Here is a 24,784-nt window from a genome sequence, read left to right on the forward strand (position 1 = left end):
TTTAGCACTGTTCTTTGAAAGCTGGGTGCTTGTGAGCCTACCCAAGGCAGATTTAATGACACTCAGCTGATTAGCAAAGTGCCACAGCTAGATTTTTGTTTCTACTAGCGATGCTCCTTCACGCATGCCTTGGTGTACATAAACAAATTATTCTGCACATGAAGGGAAAATTTCTGCACATGAATGGAAAAGATTAGAGGGAACATTGACCTTTAGGGGATAATTTTGCATCTAGTGACTTTGAACTATGGGCTGAGGGAGTTTTCTTACACTTCAGCTTAATATAACTTGGTTTGATCTCTTTTTTATCAGCGGTCTCCTTTGAATGAAACTCCTGCTCGATTGTTCTTGTTTTGTTTCTGAGGAATTAGTCCATTAGCCCACTTGTTTATTTCTCACTGCAGCACATTCAAGCTTCTGATACCCACATTCAAAGACCTGGACAAATCTGCCTCTGCCTACACTTCTGCTCCCATCACCTCTTACTTGCCTTCTTGCTGGCCACTGTCTTTCTAAGGCATTTTTCTACATGCTTTCTTGTTTTTCTTTAACTTTTGTCTTTGTACCATGGTCTGTGTCTCCTACTTTTTAGTGCTCGCTAGCAGCAGAAGCCAACGCTTTTAAAAGCAGTCACAGATTTGGGGTGACTATTTGAAAGCTCAACCTGATAATTTTGGCCTTACTGAACACCCACTGCTTCATACTAAAATCAAAGGGAATCGCTGGTTCTTGGCATCTCTGACAACACGTACCAGGCTGGGCACCCAAAACCAATCATTCCAAATCACTAGTCATGTCTGAAAATCAAACTCTTTCAGCTAAATAGTAACAGAGAGTAAGCCGTGCTAGTCTAGATACTATCAAAACAAAAAGCAGTCAAGTAGCACTTTAAACACTAGCAAAATAGTTTATTAGGTGAGCTTTCGTGGGACAGACCCACTTCTTCAGACCATAGCCATACCAGAACAGACTCAATATTTAAGACACAGAGAACCAAAAACAGTAAGCAAGGAGGACAAATCAGAAAAAGATAATCAAGGTGAGCAAATCAGAGAGAGTGGAGGGGTGGGTGGGAAGATCAAGAATTAGATTGAGTTAAGTATGCAGACAAGCCCCTATAGTGACCAAGGACGTTCCCATCGCGATTCAAACCATGTGTTAATGTTCCGAATTTGAATATAAATGTCAATTCGTCCGATTCTCTTTCAACAGAGGAGCGATAATGTCTTTTCAGTAACACACATACCTTGAGGTCGTTGACAGAATGACCCATTCCATTAAAATGTTGACTAACTGGTTTGTGGATCTGAAGTGTTCTGAAGTCTGTTTTGTGCCCGTTGACCCTTTGTCTAAGGGAGTTAGAAGTCTGTCCAATATACAAAGCATCTGGGCATTGTTGACACATGATGGCATATATGATGTTAGTGGAGGAGCATGAGAAAGTGCCCGTGATTCTGTGAGTAACCTTGTTAGGTCCAGTGATGGTATTTCCAGATATGTGGACAAAGCTGGCAGCGGGCTTTGTTGCAGGGAAAGGTTCCAGGACTGGTGTTCCTGGGGTATAGACTGTGGCTGTTAGTAAGGATCCTCATGAGGTTGGGAGGTTGTCTGTAGGAGAGAACAGGCATGTCACCCCTGGCCTTCTGGAGTGTGGCATCCTGATTAAGAATAGGTTGTAGGTCTTTAATAATTCGTTGCAGTGGTCTGAGTTGCGGGCTGTAAGTGATGACCAGTGGTGTTCTGTTCTTGGCTTTTTTGGGCTGATCTTGGAGTAGCTGGTTTCTGGGTATGCGTCTGGCCCTGTCGATTTGTTTTTTTACTTCTCCTGGTGGGTAATTCAGGTTTATGAATATTTGGTAAAGTTCTTGTAGTTTTTGGTCTCTGTCAGTTGGATCAGAGCAAATGCGATTATACCTAAGAGCTTGACTGTAAACAATGGATCTAGTCATGTGTGCAGGATGGAAACTAGAAGGGTGTAGATAAGTATAGCGATCAGCAGGTTTGCGGTACAGTGTGGTACTGATCAGGCCATCCTTGATTAGTACTGTAGTGTCCAGGAAATGTATCTCTTGCACGTTGTAATCGAGGCATAAGTTGATGGTGGGGTGTAGATTGTTAAAGTCTCTGTGGAATTCTTCTAGAGCCTCTGTACCATGGGTCCAAATCATAAAGATGTCATCAATGTATCTTAAGTAGAGGAGTGGTAATAGGGGACGAGAGCTGAGGAATCGTTGTTCCAGGTCAGCCATAAACATATTAGCATATTGTGGGGCCATGCGGGTGCCCATAGCGGTTCCACTAATCTGGAGGTATAAATTGTCCCCAAAACGGAAATGATTGTGTGTGAGAACAAAGTAACAGAGGTCAGACACCAGACTGGCTGTGGTGGCATCAGGGATGGTGGTCCTGATTGCTTGTAATCCGTCTTTATGTGGAATATTAGTGTACAGAGTCTCTACATCCATTGTGGCAAGGATGGCGTTATCAGGAACTTTTCCAATGTTTTGTAATTTCCTCAGGAAGTCGGTGGTATCTTGGATATAGCTGGGAGCGTTGGTGGCATAGGGTTTGAGGAGGGAGTCCACGTAACTGGATAATCCGGTGGTAAGGGTGCCAATACCTGAAATGATAGGGCGTCCAGGGTTTCCAGGTTTGTGGATTTTGGGAAGTAAATAGAATAATCCAGGCTGCGGCTCAGATGGTGTGTCTGAGGTAATGAGGTCCCGAGTAGCAGCAGGGAGTTCCTTCAGTAGTTGTTGTAATTTCCTTTGGAATTCCAAAGTGGGATCAGCAGAGAGAGGTCTGTAAAATGTGGTGTTGGGGAGTTGTCTGGCTGCCTCCTGTTCATAGTCTGACTTATTCAGGATGACATTGAGTCTGTTCTGGTATTCTGGTATGGCTATGGTCTGAAGAAGTGGGTCTGTCCCACGAAAGCTCACCTAATAAACTATTTTGCTAGTCTTTCAGCTAACTTTTCACAAGTCTCTAGTGGAAATCATTGGAAGCTGTGGCTGCTCAGGATCTCTGAAAACAGAGCCCCAACAAATGGACTCTCTTTATAAGACTCAGTACATCTACTTTGACTTCTGCTGATGAGTATCTGGTGCTGAAGTGTTCTTCCCATTCCAAGGACCCCACAAATCAGTATGGTTTTTATATAATCTACAACACACCCAAAGAGGAAAGAAAAAGGAAATGACAGAAAACGCAGCTACATACAGACAGGCTTGTATATGAGGAATTATAACACACCTGTCACTACAACAAAAAAGGCAGAGATCTATTTTCAAGGCCCTCACACATGGAGTCCCACAAGACTTTTCCCCAAAGAAAATCCATGGGAGAGCTGCTATGACAACAAAGGCTGAAGTGTCAGCAGTAAGTGGATGACACTCTGCTCTCCATTTTCTTTACATTGACAGCATCACATCCCAGCTTTCTTACTGCTTTGCTAAACTTAGAACCTTAATAAAGAGCAGCTGCCTAAGTTGAGCCTGAGGAAGACTGAAGTGATGGTGCTAGACTAGAGAGTGTTTCCAATAAATTGTCTCCTGTGAAAAATTCCTCTCCAGTATAGGTTTTTGCTCTCAGATTTTTAAATGGTCTTGCTGCCATAGGATGGTCAGAAACTCCTCAGCAGTGCTAAATGCTCAGGTAGCCATTCTGCCACCAAACAATAACAACCTTCCACACCTCTTTCAATCTGGAATTAGCCAGAAGAGCCCACTCTCTCCTATCAGATATAGTCCCAACTTTCAGAACATTATCATTGCACCTGATATCTAAGGAAGTTGTCACAGGAAACCTGGTTCTCTGTGCAGCAGTCCACCTACTTCCCATTAATATACCATCTCACCATCTGACTGTGTGCATGGGCTCCTGATTGAACAAGGTGCCAGGCAAAAGATCTGTCCTGATATTTTAAACCTTCTGTTGCACTGGACCTAGTTATATAAGTGATTACATCTCCCTCTGCCTGTGTAGTTTTGGGACTACTACATTCTACTGGACCAAGAAAATGGTGACTAATGTTGCGGGGCGGGTGCTTGTGAATGCAGGACACAGATCTGCAATAGCAATTAGTGCTAACCTATGGATCTCATTCCTGCAAGGGATAAGAGTGACCACAGACCATACTGTGGTAAGAGCTAGATGCAAAACTCATCTTCTTAAGGTGGCTTTCCTTCAGTAAATTTAACATTCTGAAATAATTAAGTTACTTCTTCAGGGCGGGACGGAAGAAGGGAGAAATTGTGGTTATGACATCTACACTAGGGAGATGCTTAGATACTACAGCGGTGGGGTCATTTAGATACCTAGATAGGCAAATAAGTGTATAGTAGTTTATTTGAATCTTAATTTAAAATCCACTTATACCATTAATTCACCAGTGATTTAAGAAATATGGTGATAAATTTCTGTACTACCTCAAAATTAGATATGGGTTTTTGGTCTTTTATGTGCTTGAACTGAACCCGCTTTAAAAGTGTCCAATGTAAATAAAATACTGTCTGAACCCGCTTTAAAAGTGTCCAATGTAAATAAAATTAAGTAAAGATAGCTTATAAAAGATTGGCTAAGGCATAAACACCTAGCTCCCATTCTGCACTAGATCCTAAGATGGTGTAAATCATCATATTTCCATTTGAAAGAATTACTGACTTACATGAGTGGAAGAACTGGATATGCAAAAATTAGTAAGTGTGACAGAAGAGAAATAACTTCTAGCAATAAAATAATAAAAGTCTTTTAATAATGAAATGTATTTGGCTGGGGAATAGTGTGCCACGAAAAGAGAAAAACTATCATTTGTGACTTATAAAACTAGATTGAGCAAAAAACTAGACAACATGCTGTAGGGGAAAATCCTGAACAAACAGGGAGACAATTTTTCCTCCCTTCTCTAATATATGTGATTTAGGGTAACAAATAGGTTTGTTTGGAACACAGAGTAGGCAAGCTATATGTGTCAATGTTTGGGATTCTAGAAAACAAATTCTGTTTCTGGTTGTCATTTGCACTGGATGTGAATCCTTCTCTGAGGTCTGTTTTCTCATCTTTAAGGTAGCAATGCATTTATCTGCCAGGGAATTTGGCATCTAACAGAAACCGTCAGAATCATAAAGTGGATCATCAGAGCAAGTCTCCTGTTCTGCATTGGACTGGAATGGTACTGAATTCACTGGAGCGGGGGTGGTGGGAGAGCTGGCAATCTCACCTGAATTACAAGAATATTTTATTATTTCTCCATCTTTAATCTATGAAACTTGTGCTTATAATCCAGAGACAGAGTCAAAATGTATAAGGAAGTTTAGGCTATGTCTACACTAGCACACTACGTCGAAATAGCCTATTTCGAAGTAAGGACATCGAAATAGGCTACTTGGACGCGTATCGCCTACACGTCCTCCAGGGCTGGTGCCGTCAACGTTCCACGTCAAAGTAGCGACAGGGAACATTGAAAGGAGCTGCCCCAGAAGGAAATGTGGAATGTCCACACCCACAAGCGCTCCCCGTCGAAATACGGGGTCAGCAAAGCCCCAAGCCACTCCCTTAAAGGGCCCCTACCAGACACACTTGCCCTGCACAGCATGAGATCCACAGAGCCGACAACTGGTTGCAGACCCAGTGCATGCAACTTGGACCCCCAGCTGCAGCAGCAGCAGCCAGAAGCCCTGGGCTATGGGCTGCTGCACATGGTGACCATAGAGCCCCGCAGGGGCTGGACAGAGTGTCTCTCAACCCCTCAGCTGATGGCTGCCATGGAGGACCCCCCCCCATTTCGAGGTAGCAGGATGCGGATCATCTACACACACCCTACTTCGGCATTGAACATCGAAGTAGGGCGATATTCCCATCTTCAGATGGGAATAATGATTTCGACGTCTCACCGCCTAACATCAATTTCAACATCGAAATAGCACACGGTGTGTGTAGACGTGACGCATGCTACTTTGACATTGTGCCAGATACTTGGAAGTCGCTGGCTAGTGTAAACGCACCCTTAATGTATAAGACTGAGTTTCATGTAGAAGGAAGCACTCAGGAATATGAAATGTGTAACTTTTTGTACTTTTGTGGACATAGAACTAGGAGCTAGAAACTCCTGGTTTGCTAATTGTGACTAAGAAACGGTCCCCACAATACTCCTAGGTGAGTAATTTCACCTTTCTGCCTCAGTTTCTTCATCTGAAAAATGGTCTTAATGATACTTACTTACCAACTTCAAAGAAGTTACGGGGATCAATTAATAGCGGTAAAGCACTTTAAACAGAAATATTACATAGCATTAAGATTACTATAATTAGGAGATAATTTGTTGCTTTATCAAAAATACTAGTTACTTTCAGATTGAGTCATCTGTATTTGCTTACTTACTCAAATCCAAACATGCTATCATCATACCACATAACTCTTGCTTTTAGTACTCATTCTAACAGTATGATCTCAGCAACCGCACCCAGCACGACAGCAAGCAAATTCCTGTTCTTATCTCAAACTTTCTAGAAGTCTTATGCAGTTAAACAATGTCATGAGGAAGGTCTGATCTCAGGGCATTAGATTCTCTTTTCCTTGGAATGACTGTAAAGTAAGCTGTATCAGGCCTTAAAGCCATTCTGATATTTCAGAGTTTTTTTGTTACAAAGAAAACCTGCCCAATGTAACTTATTGCTGTGTTGCATGTATTCCTAAATATGTAATCAGAGCTATTAGATTAGGCTGCCTAAGGCTCTGCGTGCATTACAGTTTTTGAGTTTGTAACTAGTTTATAACTGCCTGACTTACATGGTTTATGCCTTCAACAAATATCTGAAACAAGGTGACTGTAGCAGCTAACACTGGTTCTTACCACTAAGTATTCTAGTGTATATGGATCAGCACTATTTTGTTTTTTTGAACTGTAGGTCCCTCTACCCAAGCCTGTCTAACTAGCTTTACTTTATGAGATGGGAAGCCCTCTTACTTTTGATAGCTTGTTACAGTTCAACAGGGCATGTTAACTAGCTCACTGCTAATCGTTCAGGAGCAATATGACACTAAAGTACTTACACGATGTGGTCAGATAATATGCATGTCTGAGTTACAAAAGGTCCAGTAGATTTTTTTTCATTTATTGCCAGGGCCTTCTTCAGAATTGTTTCCTACAGTCTAATCCATAGGTTTGTTCAGTGTGGCTTCATCTATCCTCAGAAGTGTTCACCCCTTCCCTTGGGTGGGAATCTATGTCACAGCCTAGTAGATGTCACCATTAAGAAGTCTGTCTCTGCCTCTTCCAGACTAAACTACTCTTAGCTGTGTCTCCATGCACATTCCTCCTTCAAGAGGAATGCAAATGAGGTGCTGATTTACATAGCTCACACTTCATTTGCATAATCTCTTTTCAGAAGGGATTCTTTCAAAAGAAAAAAATTTGTGTAGATGGGGCTCTTTTGAAAATAAATCCATCTTTGAAAGAACCCTTAACCTTTTTTTTTTTTTTTTAGAAGTGAAGGTTCTTTCAAAGATGACGTTTATTTTCAAAAGAGCCCTGTCTACACTGCTTTTTTCTTTCAAAAGAATCTTCTCCAAAAAAGTATGCAAATAAAATGCAACATATGTAAATCAGCACCTCATTTGCATTTCCAATTTCCATCCTTCGCATTCCTCTTTCCCAGGAAGAATGCACATGTAGACAGAGTTCTTGTGTTTGGCTATGGCCTTGACTTTCTGCTGAGCCACCCTAGTAGGGGGAAATGGAATGAGGTGGGTCACTAGTCAGGAAGCAGATGGTAACAGCCACAAGATGACTGAACACGATGGAACCGCCAACGAAGGCAGCAGGGTGGTCTGCATAGACTTGAGCCAATTTCCTCTTCCCCTTTTTAACCAGAAGGTATTTTAACTGCAACCATGTTAGTCACCTTTGTCTCTCCACAGCTGCGATTAGTTTGCCCACAGCCCCAACAAGCCTGGGGTTATCCTCCACCTTCCTCTGGCTCTTAGCTTCTTTTCCAGACCCACTTGCTGCCGGATACACAGAGTGTCTCCCGAAGCAGGCCCGGTGCGAGGCAGGCCACAGGGGCCGGGCTCTCCCTGCAGTGCCGTCCAACCCCCGGCAGCTCTCTAGGCGGGCAGGGGAACTAGCATTGTAGTCACTGCTTGGGCGGGAGGCCCCAGGCCAGGCCAGGCGCCGTGCACTAGTCAAACACACAGTCCCGACCCCAAAGAGCTCACAGCTCTGCGCACGAAGCAGGGGGCGCGGGAGTGGAGGGGAGGCCCTTGTCCAAGTTTCCGCAGCCGAGTGTCCAGAGGGCCAGCCTAGTGCCTCAGGCAGAGCCCGGCCCTCTGCTCCGCACCAGCCTCAGCCCAGCCGGTGTTCCCCGCCTGGCCCTTTAACTCGGCGGCGGAAGCGGCTGCCGTGGCCGGCCCCAGCTGCCCAATGGGGATGCGGTTCGCGGCCCATCACTTCCTGGCCCCGCAGCCGCCCGGCACGAGCGAGGCTGAGAGCCGGCGCTGGGGGGAGGGGCCGGAGGCTGCGCCGCACCCGCTACCAACATGCCCTTTGACTTCAGAAGGTGAGTGCGGGGGCGCCTCCCCCCTCCCCTTCCCCCTCCCGCCCGGCGCGCGAGGAGTGGGCCCCGCCACGGGCGTTCCTGGCGCATGGACAGTGCCGCGGCGCGAGGCTGGGGATTGGGGCCCCGCGCGCGCACGGGGGAGGGGCAGCCGGGCATCCCACGCTGTCGGCGAGCGGCGGGACCCGCGAAGCCGTCACGCGCTGGGAGGTGGGTCGGTGCAGCTCCGTCCCTCCTGCACCAGGTGGAGCCGGGGAGAGAAGAGCCTCGGGGTCCCTGCAGCCCGGGGTGCTCCTCCTGGCTCAGCGGGTGTCCCCTTGCTCAGGGACAGTCTTTCTTTGCATGCCGGGGTGCACATGCACAGTCCGAGCCGTTCCGCAGACAGACGCTAAAAGGCCATGGCCGGACACGAGTAATTTAGTCTGGGACGAGCAGAGACCCACTTCTTACTGGTGAGATCTAGAAGAATGTGAAACAGATTCCCAAGGGAAAGGGTGAAAGTTTCTTTTCTTAGGATAGATGAAACTGTGCTGGAAAAAAATAGGGAATTGGCCTGTGGAGCTTGGTCTGGCTCCATCAGCGTGGGGCTGAAACCCCCCTCCTGCCTTGCACTTGCTCCCACATGTAGGTTCACAGGGTGTAACCTGAGCCAGTGTCAGCTAGGCGCTGGGCAATGGTCCCTGAAGTAGGAGCATTGAGATGGAATTATGTAGCAAACTGGTGTCTGTTAAACAGGTTGAAGTTCAGTAAAGACAAATACAAAGTACTGCACTTAGGGAGGCACACATATGAAATGGAGATGGGTCCCTAGGATGGAGTATTGCAGAAAGAGATCCAGGGGTAATTATGGACCACAAGTCAACAGCGTGATTGATGCTGTTGCAAAGAAAAAAAAAAAGCAAACATGATTTTGGGATGCATTAACAGGAGTGTTGTGAGCAAGACACAAGAAGTAATTCTTTGGTTCTGATCTGCACTGATTAGGCCTCAACTGAAGAGCTGTGTCCAGTTCTGGACCCGACATTTTAGGAAAGACGTAGAGAAACTGGAAAGGGTCCAGAGAAGAGTAACTAAAATGACTAAAGGTCTAGAAAATAAGACCTGTGAGAAAAGATTTAAAGTGTTGGATTTGTTTAGTTTAGAAAAGGTAGAAGGCTGAGAGGGGACATGATGGCAGCTTTCAAGTACCTAAAAAGATGTTACAAGGAGAGTGAAAAAATTGTTCTCCATGGCCTCTGAAAATAGGAGAAGCAGCAATGGGCTTAAATTGTAGCAGGGAAGGTTTAGATTGGACGTTAGCAAAAATTTGGTAATTGTCACGGTGACTTATTACTGGTATAAATTGCATAGGGTGGTTGTAGAATCTCCATCATTGGAGATATTTAAGAACAGGTTGGATAACAACATAGATGGTGCTTGGTTCTGATGTGAGAGCAGGGAACTGGACTTGATGACCTCTTGATGTCCCTTCCCCTTCTAGTTGTCTAAGATTCTATAAGCATAAAGGTGTCCAGTGTGCTGCAGAAACAAGATGAGGTCCCTCCCCTAAAAACCTTATGACCTCCCATGGGCTGCAATGAAACACCAGCTGCAGAGCAGGCTTGGGAGAGGGAGTGGGGGCCCCCAAGGCAGCTGGCGTGGGCAGGATGCTCCAGAAGGGGACTAGGTGCATGGGAAGTTGGAGGGTTTTCCAACAGTGTTGTTGTTGTTGTGTAATGAGGTTGTGCAAAGTGGGTGTTGAGGATCTTGACAGAGAGCGTTGAGGACATGTGGGTGCACCTGATGAAGAGGTGAAACCCTTTGTATGATGAGGTGGTTGTAAACTCTCTGGGTGGGGAGGGATGCTTCATTACTTTAGACGCAAATAGTAACAAAACTGATGAGTTGAGCACTCTGCTATTTCTTCCTCTTCTTGCCTGGAGATTTACTGACAGGTCTTGATCCCAGTGTGATGCTCTTACTAAGAACTAAAGCTTCTTTGAGTGGCTGCCTAATATAATAAAGCTACATGTAACACAAGCATTGGTTCCCAAAATTTTTGGCATCATGTCCCCCTTTTGATTTTTGAGAAACCCCCACTGCCCCACCTCTTCTTTACCATCATCCAACCCCCCTTTTAACAAAAAAAATCAATTCATAATTTAAAATAAACGCAAAATATTGACATAAAAGTATTTAAATATAAGCACAAGTAGTTTTCTTGACCCAAATATTTAATACAAATGTATTTTAAGATCAGAAACAGCAGAAACAAATGAATTTATTGTGGAAGATGACGCTGCATTTTTTCTTCATGAGTTGGGAAATCCTAGGAGATCGACTATGGACCATCCAGGCTAAGGGCACAGGCTCCACCTTATGGGTGCCTGGCGCAGCCCAAGCTGGCCAGCTGCCTGAGCCCCGTGTTGCTGGAGCCACCCACCCAAGCCTTGCACTGCTGGAGATACCCTCCCGAGCCCCGCACCACCAGAGATGCCTGCCTGAGCCCCTGCACTGATGGGGCCAGCCACTCACTCGAGCCTCTGACTGAACTGCCAACTGCCCAAGCCATCTGCCCTAGCCCCCGTGCTGCTGGGGCCAGCTGCCTGCCCCCACCTGTCCACCATCCACCCAAGCCACCCACTTGCCAGCCACACAGCAGCCGCCTGTGCCCCTGCGCTCCTGGGGTGAACCGCCTGCCTGAGGCCTGCACACTCCTGGGGCCAGCTGCCTGAGCCCCATGCTGCTGGGGCCAGTCACCCAAGCCCCCACGTTTCTGGCACCAGCCGCCCAAGCTCCCCACCCAAGCCCCAGTGCTGCCAGGGCCAGCCACCTGAGCTGCCCTCCCGAGCTGTGGGCCAGCCACCCCAGCTACCCTTGAGTCGCCCACCCAAGTCTCTCCTCTTCCCCAAAGCCAGGCGCTGCCAGCCCCTCATCTAACCCCATCCTTCCCTTCCCAACCCACATTCACTCATTTTTGCAGGAGGCAGGTAGCTCCACATAGGCCTTTGCCAGATGTCTGCTTTTTATAGTGGCTGCGCCGGGGTGCCCACGTGAAATGGGAGGGGCTGAGAGCTGGAAGCAAGGGCCAGCTCTTTCTTGGCTTTGGGAGAATGATGAGGGGGGGACTGGGTTGCCTCACTCCACCCTGGAATTTCTTGAAGACCCCCACTTTGGGAAACCATGAACTACAGCTTTGTGTGGTCTAGTTACTGACATTGAAATTCTCATCAATCAAAACACCACGGACACATCTCAACCTACACTGCTCAGTCTAATTCTTGACTTTCCCCCCACTCCTCCACTCTCTGATTTGCTCACCTTGATTATCTTTTTCTGATTTGTCCTCCTTGCTTACTGTTTTTGGTTCTCTGTGCCTTAAATATTGAGTCTGTTCTGGTCTGGCTATGGTCTGAAGAAGTGGGTCTGTCCCACGAAAGCTCACCTAATAAACCATTTTGCTAGTCTTTAAAGTGCTACTTGACTGCTTTTTGTTTTGATAGTATCTAGACTAGCACGGCTTCCTCTCTGTTACTGTCCTGCAGTTGTGCGAGTAAACATGTCTTGTGACACAGACCCATGAAATAACAGAGGGAGCTGTGCTCGTCTTTTTTCTATCAAAACGAAGAAGCAGTCAAGTAGCACTTTAAAGACTAACACAATAATTTATTAGGTGAGTTTTCGTGGGACAGACCCACTTCTTCAGACCACAGCCAGACCAGAACAGACTCAATACGTAAGGCACACAGAACCAAAAACAGTAATCAAGGAGGACAAATCAGAAAAAAATGATCAAGGTGAGCAAATCAGAGAGTAGAGGGGCAAAAGGGGGGAAGGTCAAGAATTAGATTAAGCTAAGTATGCAAACGAGCCCCTGTAATGACTCAGAAAATTCCCATCCTGGTTGTTCAAATTTGGCACATTAACACATGGTTTGAACAACCAGGATGGGAATTTTCTGAGTCATTACAGGGGCTCGTTTGCATACTTAGCTTAATCTAATTCTTGACCTTCCCCCCTTTTGCCCCTCTACTCTCTGATTTGCTCACCTTGAGCATTTTTTTTTCTGATTTGTCCTCCTTGATTACTGTTTTTGGTTCTGTGTGCCTTACGTATTGAGTCTGTTCTGGTCTGGCTGTGGTCTGAAGAAGTGGGTCTGTCCCACGAAAGCTCACCTAATAAATTATTTTGTTAGTCTTTAAAGTGCTACTTGACTGCTTTTTTGTTTTGACCCATGAAATAAGGTTGCCATGCTTCAAATAGCCTCATAAATACGTAGATTCATATTCAAAAACCTAGTTAAAGTGGAATAGATGTTACAATGGTAAAATAGTTCCCTATGGACCTTGTGCCCTTCCTGTGCATGAGATTTTAATTCCCCGTCTTTGCACTGGAAGAGCACAGAAAACGTGCACCTAAGTTCTCCTCATATGCTTCTTGAAAGAGTGAGTCTTAAAATTACAAATGCGCAGCCACAACTCTGTCCAGACTCAGCAAGAGAGTGTGGAATAACAACAAGCTGTACACTCACACCAAAATGCAAGTCTACAGAGCCTGCATCCTCAGCACCCTCCTTTATGGCAGCGAGACTTGGACCCTGTACGCCCACCAGGAAAAGAGGCTGAACGTCTTCCACTTGCGCTGCCTCAGGCGCATCCTTGAAATATCATGGAACGACAGAGTGACCAACACAGCCATCCTCGAGCAAGCTGGAATCCCAACCATACACACCCTCCTCAGGCAGCGTTGACTCCGCTGGCTTGGCCACGTCCACAGGATGAATGATGGAAGGATTCCAAAAGACATCCTGTATAGTGAGCTAGCCTCTGGCAAAAGACCTCCCGGACGCCCCCAGTTGCGCTACAAAGATGTCTGCAAGAGAGACCTCAGAGAAGTAGACATCGAGCTGGACAACTGGGAAGAACTAGCAGATGACCGCAGCAGATGGAGGCAGGGGTTACACAAGGGCCTTCAGAAGGGCGAGATGAGGATCAGACAGCTAGCAGAGGAGAAGCGAGCACACAGAAAGCACACTAAGGACTTGCCAGACACCTACCACATCTGGAAGAGATGCAGCAAGGACTGTCACTCTCGTGTGGGTCTTCATAGTCACAATAGACGCTGTAAATGAAGTCCTCAATTGAAACTTTAAAGGGCGTGATCCATAGTCTATGCAGACTGAAGGATGCCTACTACAGTAAATATTGGAAAATTGGGAGATGCAAAATTAAGGTGTTCCTTCCTACCCAAGAACCCATAGAACTTAGCTGTGTTCTCCTTTGGTATGCCTTTGATTTCAGGAGGTGAGATGCTAATGAGAAAATGAGAATGGCACTGTTCTCTCCCAAACAAAACTAATTTTCTCTGTGCATCTCATAACTCCACATCAGGTCTCTTATTCATACAGTTTAGTGGGATTTTCTTTTTGCTCGATAAGGCATTATTGATCCACTGGATGATTGCTTTTAGTAGACTGACCACAATGGAATATTGCTTATCTGGAAACAATTCAATTTCACTAAGTTCACCTACTGATTTTTGGGGGTCCTGGGCTTCAAAACCCCCTGACTGATTGGTACAAAACTTAGTAGAAAAAAAATCTTCTGCTTTGGCGATAAGCCTGTATTTGCAGACAGTATTGGTGTGTGGGAAAATAATGGGACCTAAAGCAACCGCTGTCATTCTATAATAATACAGGTTGAATCTCTCTCGTCCAGCACTCTTGGAACCTGACCAGTGCCAGATGAGAGAATTTGATGGGTGATGGGAAGTTAGTATTTTCTAGCACATTACCAACACTTCCACTGGTTACTGGGTTCTTGAAAGACACTTGGGGTAATTTAGAGCTAAATAACAGCACGGAACACGGAGAACCATGACTGGTGGCTGTAAACAAACTTTATGGGACCACAGGAAACTTGGCTGCACCCATGATAAGTGGTCATCCAGCTACCTGAAATCATGCTGGATTATGGAGTTTACCAGCTAAAAGAGTTCCGAATTAGAGAGGTTCAACCTGTAGTGTGTTCCAGATGCAGTTGATGACTGTAATTTCTCTTGCATCTCAAAGTTTAAAAAAACCATGTGAAAATACAAGCTTAGTTACACAAAGGAAAGGATTGATGGTTCACAGCAGCATGAGACAGAAATTAAATGGACACACTGTTATGAAGTTCATTCCAGTCTTGCTCAAAATTTGGAGATGTTGATTCAGAACTATTTTTGAAAGCTTTCAGAGTCACTAATACACAGTGCACTCCTTGTTTCCTGTCAACCCAGAGGGCTAAAAATAATTTTTTAAACACATCATCTTTCTTAATGTAAACTTAAAAAAAAGAAACTTTGGTTTTTAATTAAAGATGATGGTCGTAAAATTGTCAAATTGGTATATCCCAGAACCCAGTAGTTTTATGGTATAGAAATTAACTGTCATGTCTGTTAAAATAAAATCCATGCAGTGTAGTTGCAGCTTTGTGAGTCCCCGGATATTAGAGAGATAAGGTGGGTGAGGTAATGTCTTTTATTGGACCTACGTCTGTTGGTGAGACAGGCTTTCATACTAGTTAGAGCTCTTCAATAAGAGCCAGCTGTGTTCCACTGTAGACTAGCTCTTTATAGAATGGATTGCTGTAGTCCGGACTGGAGACAATGAAAATATGAATTAAATGCAGTCTTCAGCTGCCAGGAAAAAAAAAGAAAGAACCTTTTGGCCAGCCAGAAATGAAGGAATGTATATTTGGCCTGTGCTGCCCTGACCAGAGATGAGATCCAGGCTGCAGATCCATCTTAAGAGGGGCTACAGCCACAGCTTCTCATCAGTAGATCAGTAGTGACTAAAAGTTACCTTTTCACGTTCTTTCAGCAACCAGCATATAAAATCAAATGAGCTGGTGAGTCGCAATCCATCTCCTAGTGGACATGGGTACATGTCATAGACACAAGTAATTGCCTGAGAGGCCAAAGACTGAAGAGCCTATGAAGACTGAACACTTTTCACTCCTGCTGGAGTCAGGTGCATTGGCAGTGGGTAATGTGGTGGAAGCTTATGCAGTCTCTGTTTGTGGATAAAGAGAGCTTTTTATCTCCTGTACTGTCAAGCTGTTTTCATCTCCACAGTGTTTTGTGCATAATGACTAATTCCTGCAAATCAGTCTGTGAAGTAGGTAAGCGTTAAGACCTTGCTTTACAGATTGAAATCATGTCGCATACTACTTTATGTCTGCATTGTAAAGACTGAAGCACATGCCGCTCAGATACGTGCCCTTCTGTCAGAACACCTTACCCTTTGTCGTGTACACAGCCACGTTGCCTTTCTAGTCTCACAAAATTTAAATCTGGGTGTCTAGTCCAGGAATACCTGTGGTTTGGTCCGTGGCCTGGGGAGGAGAAAGCGGCTGTACAAGCTGTTGTTGTTCCTCCTCCCCTTTAGCTGGGGAGACTGCAGCCCAGCAAAGTGCTTCTCTGTAGGGTTTTCTCCTGCCTCTCCTAGAGGGGCATGGAGCCATGTGTACACTCATAAGAGAGGCTTGAGGTAAATGGCCCATACCCTTTGCATCCAGACCCCATATTCCCACCCCCAGCACACTCTTGCACCGTAGCTCCCTTCCAGAGCACGTATGTAAAGTTGTTGTTTACATGAAACAAAAATTCAGTACTTTGCAGCATGTTTTTATTTTCACCTTCAAAATGAAAAGTTATACATGAACGCCCGTGGGCTGGAAAATTCAGTAATCCGGCATATCCAGCAATCTTGGGAAACAGGCTTAAAGACATTCAAATGTGCAGATTTTTTTACACATACCCCAATCTGTGTATGTCAGTCAAAACATCCTTGTCCCACACCACTCTTTCTACTGCATTTGCCAAACAACTAGACTGCAGCCTTTAAAAGCAGCTGCAGATATTTTCAGGCACCCAGGGCTGCCTCTATGTGCATACATGCTTCCATGCGCAACTTCTGTGAAATTTAGAAGCATACATAAGTTAAACTGTAACATTGGCCCATTTTTTTGAGAAGAGAATATCATCTCTGGGAGGAAGAGACCTTTGGAATTTTAAAAAGTCTTCATAATTGTTACAACAAACAAGTTGAAAGCATCAGTGTGTCTGAGCATTGAAAAATGGATAACAAGGTGTAAAGAGAAACTTAGCTGTGCGTTTTATTGTTGTCCTTTTGGGTGAGTGGTTTTCTGATATCTGGTGGTCGTCATTATGGAGCTAGTCACATATGGATGGCTATGGAGTCGTCACTGAGTCTTCTGAATTCTTTCAGGACCATTAAACTGCTGTTATTCAGTCTGAGAACAAGTAAAAATTGAAAACATATTCCAAGTTTCAAGTGTATTCTATTTGTAGCCAAGTGTAAACTAGAATAACCATAAATGAGATCCTATTTTAACTGTGGTCAATTGTAAAATGCATTGATTGGTTATCTCAGAGCATGGGGCAACCCAAGGTCATGGTTTGAAGCCCCTTATTGGCCAGCTGATGGTTTTATTTCACTAGGAGAGTGGGGAAGTTTTGGAATGGGTTTCCTAGGGTGGTGGTAGAATCTCCTTCCATAGACTTTTTTAAGCCCTGGCTTGACAAAACTATGTCTGGGATGATTTAATTGGGTTGGCTCTGCTTTCAGCAGAGGATTGGCCTTGATGACCTCCTGAGGTCTATTCCAACTTCATGATTCTGTGTAAGTTACATGCTAATGGATCCCAGTGCTCTGCTGTTTTGGTTCTGGATAATAAATAGTCATTTATAGCTAATGGAACAATTCAGAACTTATTTCCCTCATTCAATAATTTGCTGGGCTTTTCATTGCTTGATGGTGTGAATGGAATAATAGATCTCACCACTAATTGGACACAAATTTAAGGGTGTATCTTCACTAGACAGAAGACTGACCCGGTCACAGTCCATCTTCCAGGGTTTGATTTTGCACATCTAGTAGGAATGCACAAAATCAAAATATCTGGGATTGGCAGTCGACCCCTTTACCCCTCAATCTCATGAGGAGTCCAAGAAGTCGACGGGAGAGTTTCTCCCGTCGATATCCCTGTGTGAGGACAGCCAGTGATTATAGACAAATTGATTCTGGCTACACAGTTGCCAAAGCTACAGTCAACTTTATTTAATGTTCAGTGTAGACCTGGCCACAGAGGCCTGGGGAGGGAGCCAGGCTTAGGGGAGATTTACTTTTAAATTTTAAAGCCTACTCCACATCGGTATAGCTCTACTGGCAAACAGTATAAATGCAGCTTATAACGCCCAAAAAGGTGTGGGTATTTTTGGCCTATATTGCTTACTACAGTTTTCCAAACAACATGAGCTGTACTGGCAAAAGCATTTTTGCACAAGTATAACTGTGTGTAGCCCAGGGCTTTAGCTGGTGGGAAAGAAGTCACACTCCAACAAAATTTGTGTACCAGCAAAAGTTTCTAGGGTGGGTCTGGCCTTAGACTGGAAGTGCTCAGTGACAGGAGCGGACTCTAACTCTGTTGGTATGGTGTCGAGCAAGATGGAGCCCTGATCTCAACTGGCCCTTTAGCAAAACTGTAGCAACATTTAAAAAAAAAGAAAGGCAGCTGTGCCGGGGATGGATATTGCAATGTATACCTTAAAACATACCTTATGGTGCTTCCATTCTTATTTGTCTTTCCCGAGTCAGTAAGACCATCTTAAACTGAAGCTGGCATGTTCCAACCTTGTTGCTTTTTAGTGGGAGATGTAGCATGCATGCGTGTTATGTGCACATTTGTGAACTTAACTCCCATTCATTTGGATGGCTAATGGGCAAAGTGATGCTTGAATTACCCACTCTGGAATATTCGAGAAACTGGTGAAACAGACCTCTGCAGGAGCTGTAGGTCAGTGTTAAGTTGCCCTTTTTCTGTCCACCTCTCCTCAAGGTATTAAGAACTTGCTTCATGCTGACAGATTATTGACTAATCTAAAATCTTATCAAATTTCTGTCCTGAATTCTGTAATTCCATGAAGAACTTTTTCATTTACTTGTGAGTACCAGGAAAAGGAGTTTTGTTTTTGATCCTCAAAGTTTGGAAGAAGGCAGACAAAACTTTCCTTCCTGACTTCTTTCCTTTGATGGATTCACCAGGATTGCAACTCAAAATCCTGATGTGATATTCTAAATGCTGGGTAGCTGGGAGTTGGGTAAATACTTTTTCCATGTCCCCTTTTCTATAAATTCACTAGTTGTATAACTTTGAATAGAGTTCCTGACTGAATCACACATCGCTATTTCCAGGTCCATATCAAATGCCTAATGGAAATGTACATATTTGGTTGTTAGTTTTTAATTCGTAGTCTCCAAGGTGCTTCGTAGGGACCTAATGAGTCTGTATTGCTGATAGCCCAGCAGTAATTTGTACTGTACTAATCTGTTTGCTCTTGCTGTGTGTTGTTTAATTAGCTGAATTAATGCGCAATGGTAGCTCATTTGGCAAAATCACTTTTTCAAATGAGCTCTAGATGCCCTTTGTGCAGAACATAATGTGCCCTGGCTAGGTAGCAGTGGGTGTGTGTTTCTGTAAGGGTGTGGAGTTAAAGCCTGTTTTCCACTTGCGTGACTTTTTGATTGGGCTTAATTTTTTGCTTTAGAATCACAGTGTGCAAACCTTAGTATATGCCCTATAGTAACTTATGTGTATTGGGACATTAACTTCAGTGATGATAATTCCTGATGTGCGTATCATGCCTTTATTTAGCAGAATTGGCAAACGTCCTCCATAGATTTAATATATGATTCAGTTGGATGCTGTATTCTTCACTCACTGGTCTAATTTATGTATCAAAACAAAAAAGCAGTCATGTAGTACTTTAAAGACTAACAAAATAATTTATTAGGTGATGAGCTTTCATGGGACAAACCCAATTCTTCAGATCATAGCCTTATCAGAACAGACTCAATTCTAATTAGACATACTAACCTGTGGTATGACCAGGGACAACAATTACCTGACCCATTACAAGGACTCTTTCACGTACTTTGGTGTTTGGCCTAACACTTACTTCCCTACCCCACACACCCCTCTCTTTGCTCTTCTGTCTGATTTGCCAGTCTTGATAACAGTTTTTCTGATTTGCCAACCTTAGCAATATTTGGATCTCTGTGCTTTATATATGAGTCTGTTCTGGTAAGGCTATAGATCTGAAGAAGTGGGTCTGTCCCACAAGAACACATCACCTAATAAATTATTTTGTTGGTCTTTAAAGTGCTACATGACTGCTTTTTGGTTGTGATAGAATACAGACTAGCATAGCTCTCTCTCTGTTACTAATTTATATATGTATAAGTGAAAACTGTAGTATTGCTTTGTGTTGCTAAACAGCTGCTGCTTTGCACTCCAGGCTTAACTGTACTTCTATTACCTGGTAAAATGATAACTAAGCACTTAGTGACACCATACCTGACATTCTGTATTTTTTGTGCTGGGGTATGTGTTCATCAGTGCTACAGCACAATGTAGCATGGCACACAGCCTCTCCTAATGCACTTCATGTACGATTTGTATGTCAGTGCCAGAGTTTATCAGTGTGGATACTGCCTTCCATCCCCACCCCCAAACTCTGTTTAAATAAGCACGATGAGTTTGGGGAAACATTGTGGTAATTATTGTGGAATGTCAGCAGTTAAACAGAAATAAAATAATAGAACTCGAAGGGATTTTAGAGGTCATCAAGTGTGGTCCCCTGCCCTTACGGCAGGACCAGGCATCCCTGATAGATGTTTATCTAACCTGCTTTTAAATATCTCCAGTGAAGAAGATTCCACAGCCAGGCATCTTATTCCAGGGTTTAACCACCCAGACAATTAGGAGGTTTTTCCTAATGTCCAACCGTAACCTCCCTTGCTGCAATTTAAGGCCATTGCTGCTTGTCCTAATATCAGAGGTCAAGAAGAACAAATTTTCCCTCCTCCTTGTAATACTCTTAGATGCTTGTAAACTTCCATCATGCCCATTCTCAGTCTTCTCTTTTCCAAACTAAACAAACCCAGTTCTTGTAGTCTTCCCTCAAAAATCATGTTTTCTAGACCTTTTATCATTTTTGTTGCTCTTTTCTGGATCCTCTCCAGTTTCTCCCCATTCTTCTTGAAATGTGGTGCCCAGAAATAGACACAGTACTCTAACTCAAACCTAATGCAAGAACCTGAGCAAGTTTTGGTGTTTGTAGCACCTCTAGAAGCGTTAAGAACTTCCAGTGATGCTTATGCCTTAGGTCAGGTTATTATACCGAATAGATCTATATATAAATACAACTTTTCAGGTAATCTGCATATCCCTCTGTTCCTTCTTAAATCTGATTGTTTTCACTCCAAACACAATAAAAATATTAAGTTTTAGTTAGTTTTATCTTGTTTCTTTTTGACTTTACCAAGATATTGGTAACAATACTAAGGTATGTCTCAGTTTATTCACTGAAGCCTCACCCTTCACTTTGGCTACTTCTGTACTACAGAGTTAGTTCAAAATAAGCGTAACAGCTATTTGGAAATATGTTATTTCTAAATAATACAACTACACACAAAACATATTTTGAAATAGCAACCAAAATTTCAAAATAGCATATCTGAACACACAGCGCTAGTTCAGAATAGGGCCATTGAGCACTATTACGGCTTATTTCGGGATAGAACTATTCCATGTTTTAACAGCACCTCTTTCAAAATAACAGTTTTGGAATAGGTGTTATTCCTCCTGCAGTGAGGTTTACCGATTTTCAAATAATGCACCCACTATTTCAAATTTATTTCACCATAGCGTGTGCACAGTGTAGATGCTCACAAAATTATTTCAAAATAACATGTTATTTCAAAATAACCCTGGGATGTAGATATAGATTTTGTGACATCACAATTCATTGACTTGCAAACAGTTGCATCAGATATTACGCACAGGTTTATGTCAACACTGTATGAATTAAGCAAGAGGAGTGGAAGCTGACAGAGCTTGAGTGTAAAAATAAATACATGCCTATTGAAAAGATTTGTAGTTTGTTTGTTTTTTTAAAAGATGAGAAGAGAACACTAGATCAGTCTGACTTCCTGTACAACAGAGGGCACAGGATTTAATGCGCTTACTCTTCTGTTGAGACCAAAAGCAAGGGAAACATAAATCTGCCAAAATCTGGTTGAAATAATAATCTTTTCCCCATCCACACTATAAAATCTCCCTGTTGTATAGCAGTTTTTTAAGCTTTTGAGTGTGTGAATAGTCATCAGTACTCTGTAATCAGAGTGAACTGGCTAGTAACACTGAGATGGATTCTGCGATAGAGTTGTAGGGTTGGGAGAGACCTCAGGAGGTCATCAAGTCCAACCGCCTGAGGAAAGCAGGACCAATTCCAACTAAATCGTTCAAGCCAGGGTTTTTGTCAAGCTGGGGCTTAAAGACCTCTAAGGAAAATGATTCTACCACCTCCCTAGATACCCCATTCCAGTGCTTCAGCACTCTCCTAGTGAAATACATTTTCCTAATATCCAACCTAGACCTCCCCCACCTCAACCTGGGACCAGTGCTCCTTGTTTTGTCATTTTGCCACCATCCTCTCTCGACCCCCCCCCCCCCTTCAGGTAATTGAAGGCTGCTTCAAATCCCCCCTCACTCGTGTCTTTTGTAGACTAAAGAAACTCAAAGCCCTTAGCCTCTCATATTCCTCCAGCCTCCTAATCATACTTGTTGCCATCCACTGGACTCTCTCCAGTGTATCCATATCCTTTCTATAACAGGGCACCCTGAGTTGGATGCAGTACTCCAGATGTAGCTTCACCAGTGCTGAATAAATGGGAATAATCACTTCGCTATATCTACTGGCAGTGCTCCTAAGGCTCCCCAGTATTCCTTTAGCCTTCCTTGCTACAAGGGTGCACTGTTGGCTCATATCAGCTTCTCATCCATTGTAATTCCCAGTTCCTTTTCTATACAACTGCTGCTTAGTCAGCCTGTTCCAAGCCTGCAGCAGGGCTTGGGATTCCTCCATGCTAAGTGCAGGAATTTGCACTTGTCCTTGCTGAACCTCATCAGATTTTTTTTGTCCCAATCCTCCAATTTGTCTAGGTCTCTCTAAACCCTATCCTTATCCTCCAATATATCAACCTATCCCCCTAATTTAGCATCATCCACAAATTTGCTGAGGGTGCAATCCCTCCCCTCATCCTGGTCGTTAGTAAGACTGTTGAACAAAGCCATTCCCAGAACCTGTCCTTGAGGTACTCTGCTTGATACCAGCCACCAACCAGACAAAGAGCTGTTGATCGCTACCTGTTGAGCCGGACGATCTAGCCAGCTTTCCATCTACCTTTCAGTCCATTTATCCAATCCATATTTCTTCAACTTGCTGTCAAGGATACTGTGGGAGACTGTATCAAAAGCTTTTCTAAAGTCAAGGTGTATTACATCCACTGCCTTCCCCATATCCATGGAAACAGTTACCTCATCATATATAGCTCAGCTATTTGATCATTAGCTTTGTAATATCAGGGATGCGAGTTCAATCCTTGAGGAGGCCACTTAGGGGGCCTGGGGCAAATAGATTTAAAAAAAATCCACCACAGATGGTGCTTGATCCTGCTAATAGGGCAAGGGGACTGGACTTGATGACCTCTCAAGGTCCCCTCCAGCTCTATGAGGTATGCATGTATAGAAGGCAATCAGTTTGGTCAGGCATGACTTGCCCTTGGTGAATCCATGTTGATAGATTGCTGTTCACTGACTGAAAATACCCACTGTACAAAGAGAAGTTAGTTGAAGAGAGTGTTCCAAAAGTTGGCAGCTTTTAAACTGGTTTTGTAGGTTGCTGTAGTATTTAAGAAAAATCTTTTTTGATGAATGTCAGAGAGGTAGCTGCGTTATTCTATCTTCGAGAACAACAAGAAGTCCTGTGGCACCTTGTAGACTAACAGATATTTTGGAGCATGAGCTTTCGTGGGTAAAGACCTGCTGCGCCAGATGCACTGGGGGGAGGGGGTTCAGTGGAGTATTTAAAGAGGAGGATCCCAGTAAAAGGGAGGGCCAGAGCTGACAAGGTCTATTCATTCAGGGTGGAAATGGCTCATAACATCACAAGAGGAGAAAACAAGTCAGATCAGTTGGGGGTGGGGGGTATGTGGCCCATTGTCAGATTCTAATATGGAGGTATGAATATCCAGAGCAGAGAAACTGCTTTTGTAAGAGGCCAGCCACTCCCAGTCTCTGTTTAATCCTTGGTTGATGGAGTCAACGTTGGCCAAACTGGACAGTCTCTACATAAAAGAATAAATGGACATAAATCAGACATCAGAAATGGCAATATACACAAACCTGTAGGAGAACATTCAGTGTCCCTGGACACTCAGTAACAGATTTAAAAGTAGCAGTCCTACAACAAAAATTTTTCAAAAATAAAATGGAGAGAGAAATCTCTGAGCTGCAATTCATTTGCAAATTTGACTCCATCAACCAAGGATTAAACAGAGACTGGGAGTGGCTGTCCCCTTACAAAAGCAGTTTCTCTGCTCTGGATGTTCAGACTTCCACATTAGAATCTGACAATGGGCCACATCACCCCCGACTGATCTGACTTGTTTTCTCCTCTCTGGATGTATACCACTGATAATGGACCATTTCCACCCTGACTGAATAGACCTTGTCACCTCTGGCGCTCCCTTTTACTGGCATCCTCCTCTTTAAATACTCCTGAACCCCCCCCCCCCCCCCCCCCCCCGCCCCACTCATGCATCTGATGAAGTGGGTCTTTACCCATGAACATTTATGCTCCAAAATATCTGTTAGTCTATAAGCTGCCACAGGACTTCTTTTTTAATGAAGAATACCTTAAATGTTTATTGGAAAAATGCACAAAGAGCCAGAAATACAGAGGTGATTTTTCTAATGAATGAACCCTTTGTAATGGGCACAAATCCATATTAAGGTAACATCAAGTGTAACAAATCCACTTTCTAAAATCTTGCTTCAATTTTAGTTTGAAATAATGAGACTTCGAGGTAAATCATTTGGCCCTCTTCTTCCTGCCTTCTGCAATAGGCCAATCCAGGTTACTGGTAAAATACTTCTGGGAATCCTGCTAAAACATGCTGGTTCCAAGACCAGCATCTGAAAAAGTGAGTCTGTGCTCACGAAAGTTCATGCTCAAAACTTTTCTGTTAGTCTATAAGGTGCCACAGGACCCTTCGTTGCTGCTAAAACATTGTTATAACTTGTAGTGTAGATCTGACTAATAACCATGCTTCCTAACTTAGGTGA

General features: G+C 43.8%; 1 protein-coding gene and 1 long non-coding RNA gene across 3 annotated transcripts in view; one reads left to right on the plus strand and one right to left on the minus strand.

Moving 5' to 3' along the window:
- The window catches only part of LOC142021275 (uncharacterized), a 59,291-nt gene extending 51,046 nt beyond the window's left edge, over nt 1-8,245 (minus strand). For both annotated transcript variants that reach the window (XR_012647648.1, XR_012647647.1), the window contains exon 1: nt 7,902-8,245. This is a non-coding gene — a long non-coding RNA (uncharacterized LOC142021275). The remainder of the gene's footprint in view (nt 1-7,901) is intronic.
- A 190-nt stretch (nt 8,246-8,435) lies between these two features.
- The window catches only part of ERGIC1 (endoplasmic reticulum-golgi intermediate compartment 1), a 106,491-nt gene continuing 90,142 nt past the window's right edge, over nt 8,436-24,784 (plus strand). Inside the window, exon 1 of the mRNA XM_075009870.1 lies at nt 8,436-8,555. Coding sequence (XP_074865971.1) covers nt 8,536-8,555 — 20 coding nt within the window. The 5' untranslated portion in view covers nt 8,436-8,535. The remainder of the gene's footprint in view (nt 8,556-24,784) is intronic.

The sequence above is a fragment of the Carettochelys insculpta genome, chromosome 15 (assembly GCF_033958435.1).
Source record: "Carettochelys insculpta isolate YL-2023 chromosome 15, ASM3395843v1, whole genome shotgun sequence".
In the NCBI taxonomy this organism is placed as follows: Eukaryota; Metazoa; Chordata; order Testudines; family Carettochelyidae; genus Carettochelys; species Carettochelys insculpta.